Source organism: Camelina sativa, chromosome 12, assembly GCF_000633955.1.
Source record: "Camelina sativa cultivar DH55 chromosome 12, Cs, whole genome shotgun sequence".
In the NCBI taxonomy this organism is placed as follows: Eukaryota; Viridiplantae; Streptophyta; class Magnoliopsida; order Brassicales; family Brassicaceae; genus Camelina; species Camelina sativa.
This window is the reverse complement of record NC_025696.1, coordinates 17,928,077-17,931,869: the sequence shown is the minus strand read 5'-3', so window position 1 is coordinate 17,931,869 and position 3,793 is coordinate 17,928,077. Positions and strand designations below refer to the sequence as shown.

At 39.1% G+C, this 3,793-nt stretch overlaps 1 protein-coding gene across 1 annotated transcript; it reads left to right on the top strand.

Moving 5' to 3' along the window:
• Positions 1,635–3,549, top strand: LOC104732074 (pentatricopeptide repeat-containing protein At4g15720-like). The gene has a single exon (XM_010451600.1). The coding sequence runs from the start codon at positions 1,635–1,637 to the stop codon at positions 3,471–3,473; it is 1,839 nt and encodes a 612-aa protein (XP_010449902.1). The 3' UTR covers positions 3,474–3,549.

The following is a 3,793-nucleotide window of genomic DNA, read 5'->3' as shown; positions in this document are numbered from 1 at the left end:
AGAGAGAGAGAGAGAGAGAGAGAGAGAGAGAGAGAGCCATGTAGCATTTTATAATTTGGATGCTGTTTAGTTTAGGGTTTATCCTCCTTTGTTTTCATTGTTGTTTTTTTTTAGGGTTTCGATGTGGACTGGGACAGTTTTGACTACATATTCTCTGTCGTCAACTTCCACTGGAAACCATATCTTGATGAGAAGCTGACCAATGACGAGCTGCTCAAACTACTCATACGGACAGCCATTAAAGAACACGATGCTGAAGATGTAAGATGGTTCTTGCTTTTTATTTCTTTCTAATGGTTTTCCTCTATTATTCTACTTAACTTTTGTGTTGCTCTTTACAGGAAAGAAAGCTTGAGCTTATCGATTATGTAGGTGCCAATATGGTACCGTGCAAGGGTCTTATGTATTATATTACATTTTGGGCCAAAGATCTTTCTTCAACAAATCCAGAGCCACGACTTTACCAAGCCAAGGTGCGCAAGTTTTGCGATGATATCTCCGTCAAAATGGTCAGGGAAAAGCCTAAGCAAAGTGCCAGCATCAACAAGGAAAGGTGGTAGTGTTCGGTTCAGATATATGGTATCATATGATCTAGGGACAACCGCCAGAGTCGAGAGTTGGAAGGCACAAACATTAACTAGTTTTTAAGCAAACGAACTCTTACTAGAATTTTGAAACATCACATGTCCAAATTAACTGTTTCAAATATCACAATGTGATATTTAATTTTCTTGAATAATTCATGTCCTTTCATTTTCTCCTTAAAATCTACTTTGCATTCATCTTCTTTGTCCATTTCTACAACGATACCATTTTGAGTTTACAAAATGAATATATAATGGGAATGAAAAGGAGAGCACAACGTGTTAGAGTTGATAGAGAGAGAAGTTGAGAGATTTGGTTCCCAGAGCTGTTACACATTAGGGGCATTCCAAAGACACATTAAGGCCCCAATAAATAAAAGCATGCTTTGGGATGCCTTGACTGAACCACAGAGATTTGTGTCATGTAACTTGCGGCCAAAGGATCTTGTAGGGAAGACCAAGTGAGAGACGAAGAGAACAATACATGAGATCCATTTAAAGTATTCCTCAACCATAAGACATGGTCGGTTTGTGAAGACATCACATTTGGTGAAGCACGCAGTAGAATAGAAATAGGATGACGACCCAGAGGTAACACCCATTCTATTGGCTGAGCATACCCCGAAACTCTTGGTCCATTAGGACCCGTCACGTCTTTTTCTAATTTTCTCTGAAATTTTATCATCCATATATGGTTACTTTTTGATCTAAACCAATCATATATGGTTACTTGTAGCTTAAAGCAACACATTGGAAACAACTTTTAACAAACAAAATTTCTTTTAAAATGCATTTTCATAACAGTTACAACATATGCAATACAATGTCCACTTTCTATTTTTTTTCAGGGAAATATTCTTGGGACAAAATAAGAAGGATCAAAGTTACTTACAAATTGCTAACTAAAAACAAAAGAAAACCAAATTTGTGAGAAAATTATGTTTTTAATTCGAGTAATGCGAGTAAGGTGAAAACACTAAACGACACCGCATTGTATAGATAGAGAACATAAAGTATGAAAGTCATAAATAATCCCACAAAATTGACACAATGAAAAGACGGTTAATCCAAAATGTCCGTTTAGCCCCTACAAGTGCAACAACTTATCCGTTTCTTCTTCTTGATCACCTAAAAACGAAAGCTTTCTTGGTACATAAGCTTTCAGAATCTACCAACCCTATTCTTACAAATTTATTACATACCCTGACTCTGAAACTTGGGCTTGCGAGTGACACTTTCACTGTGAATCTCCTCATAAATAGTTATGTCAAGGTCAGAGAAGTCAACACTGCACGCAAGGTGTTTGGTGAAATGTGTCAACCGAACGTCGTTTCCTGGACTTCGGTTATTTCTGGGTTTAACAACATGGGTCAACCTCAAACTGCTCTGTCTATGTTTCAGGAGATGCATGAAGATGGATCTGTGCCTCCCAATGAGTACACGTTTGCTAGTGTCTTTAAAGCATGTTCGTCTTTGGCTGAATCAAGAATCGGGAAATGCATACACGCCCGTTTTGAGATTTCCGGGCTTAACAGCAATACCGTGGTGAGTTCCTCTCTTGTTGATATGTATGGGAAATGCAACGATGTGGAAACGGCTAGAAGGGTTTTTGACTCCATGATTGGTTATGGTAGAAATGTTGTTTCTTGGACTTCTATGATCACTGCTTATGCGCAGAGCGGTCGTGGCCATGAAGCTATTGAGTTGTTTAGATCATTCAATGCTTCTTCGACGTTCGATAGGCCGAATCAGTTCATGCTGGCTAGTGTTATTAGCGCTTGCTCTAGTTTAGGTAGGCTGAAATGGGGAGAAGTTGCTCACGGGTTAGTCACTCGAGGTGGTTATGAATCGAACAATGTGGTTGCTAGCTCGCTTCTTGATATGTACGCGAAGTGCGGGTCTCTAAGCTGTGCTGAGAAAGTCTTCTTGAGGATTCGTTGTCATTCTGTTATAACGTACACGTCTATGATCATGGCAAAGGCAAAGCATGGACTTGGAGAAGCAGCGATCAAACTATTCGATGAAATGGTTGGAAAGAGAATAAAGCCTAACTATGTAACGTTACTCGGCGTGTTACACGCTTGTGGCCATTCGGGTCTTGTTAACGAAGGCTTAGAATTCTTGAATTCAATGGCTGAGAAGCATGGTGTGATCCCTGACCCGAGGCATTACACTTGTGTTGTTGATATGCTTGGAAGATGTGGCCGTGTTGACGAAGCTTATGACTTGGCGAAAACAATAGATGTTGGAGCAGAGCAAGGGGCGCTTTTGTGGGGAGCTCTTCTTTCAGCTGGTAGGTTACATGGAAGAGTAGAGATTGTTTGTGAAGCAAGCAAGCGGTTAATTCAGTCGGATCAGCAAGTGACAAGTGCGTATATCGCATTATCCAATGCTTATGCTGTGGCTGGAGGATGGGAAGATTCAGAGTCTCTTCGATTAGAGATGAAGCTTAGTGGAAACGTGAAAGAACGAGCTTGTAGCTGGATTGAGAGTAAGGGGTCAGTTTATGTCTTTCATGCTGGGGATTTGTCTTGTGATGAAAGCGGTGAGATTGAGAGGTTTTTGAAAGATCTGGAGAAGCGAATGAAGGAAAGAGGACACAGGGGAAGTAGTATGATCACAAGTTCATCGGTTTTTGTTGATGTTGACGAAGAAGCTAAAGAGGCAATGGTGAATTTGCATTGTGAGAGATTGGCTTTAGCCTATGGATTGCTTCATTTGCCTGCGGGATCAACTATTCGGATTATGAACAATTTGAGGATGTGTAGAGATTGCCATGAGGCTTTCAAGCTGATCAGTGAGATTGTGCAGAGAGAAATTGTTGTTAGGGATGTAAATAGGTTTCACTGTTTTAAGGATGGATCTTGCACTTGTCGTGATTTTTGGTGACTTTTTGTTTTTACTAATTTAGTGAGATATATTCCGAATCATTCATAGTAAAAAGTAAAAACATTGTTGTCCATAGAAGCGGTTCATAGGAGATCGTTTATAAATTAATCCTAGCTTTTAAGTAATTATTCAAAGAAAAATGAAACCGAATACGATTTAAATTAAAGGAATTGTGGTAGACTGGTAGTTGTGGACAAAGTGATCGATTGATTTATTTGCTGAGTTCTTTTTTGTTTTTTTAGAGCAAAAAATTGTTGAGTTTTCTTAATGTTCATAGTTCTCATTTTAACATTAAACCAAAAAATGGAAAAAATGTTCAT

What these genes read in the sequence shown, in the direction of transcription:
- LOC104732074 (XM_010451600.1), top strand. Translation starts at nt 1,635, where the DNA reads ATGAAAAGACGGTTAATCCAAAATGTCCGTTTAGCCCCTACAAGTGCA.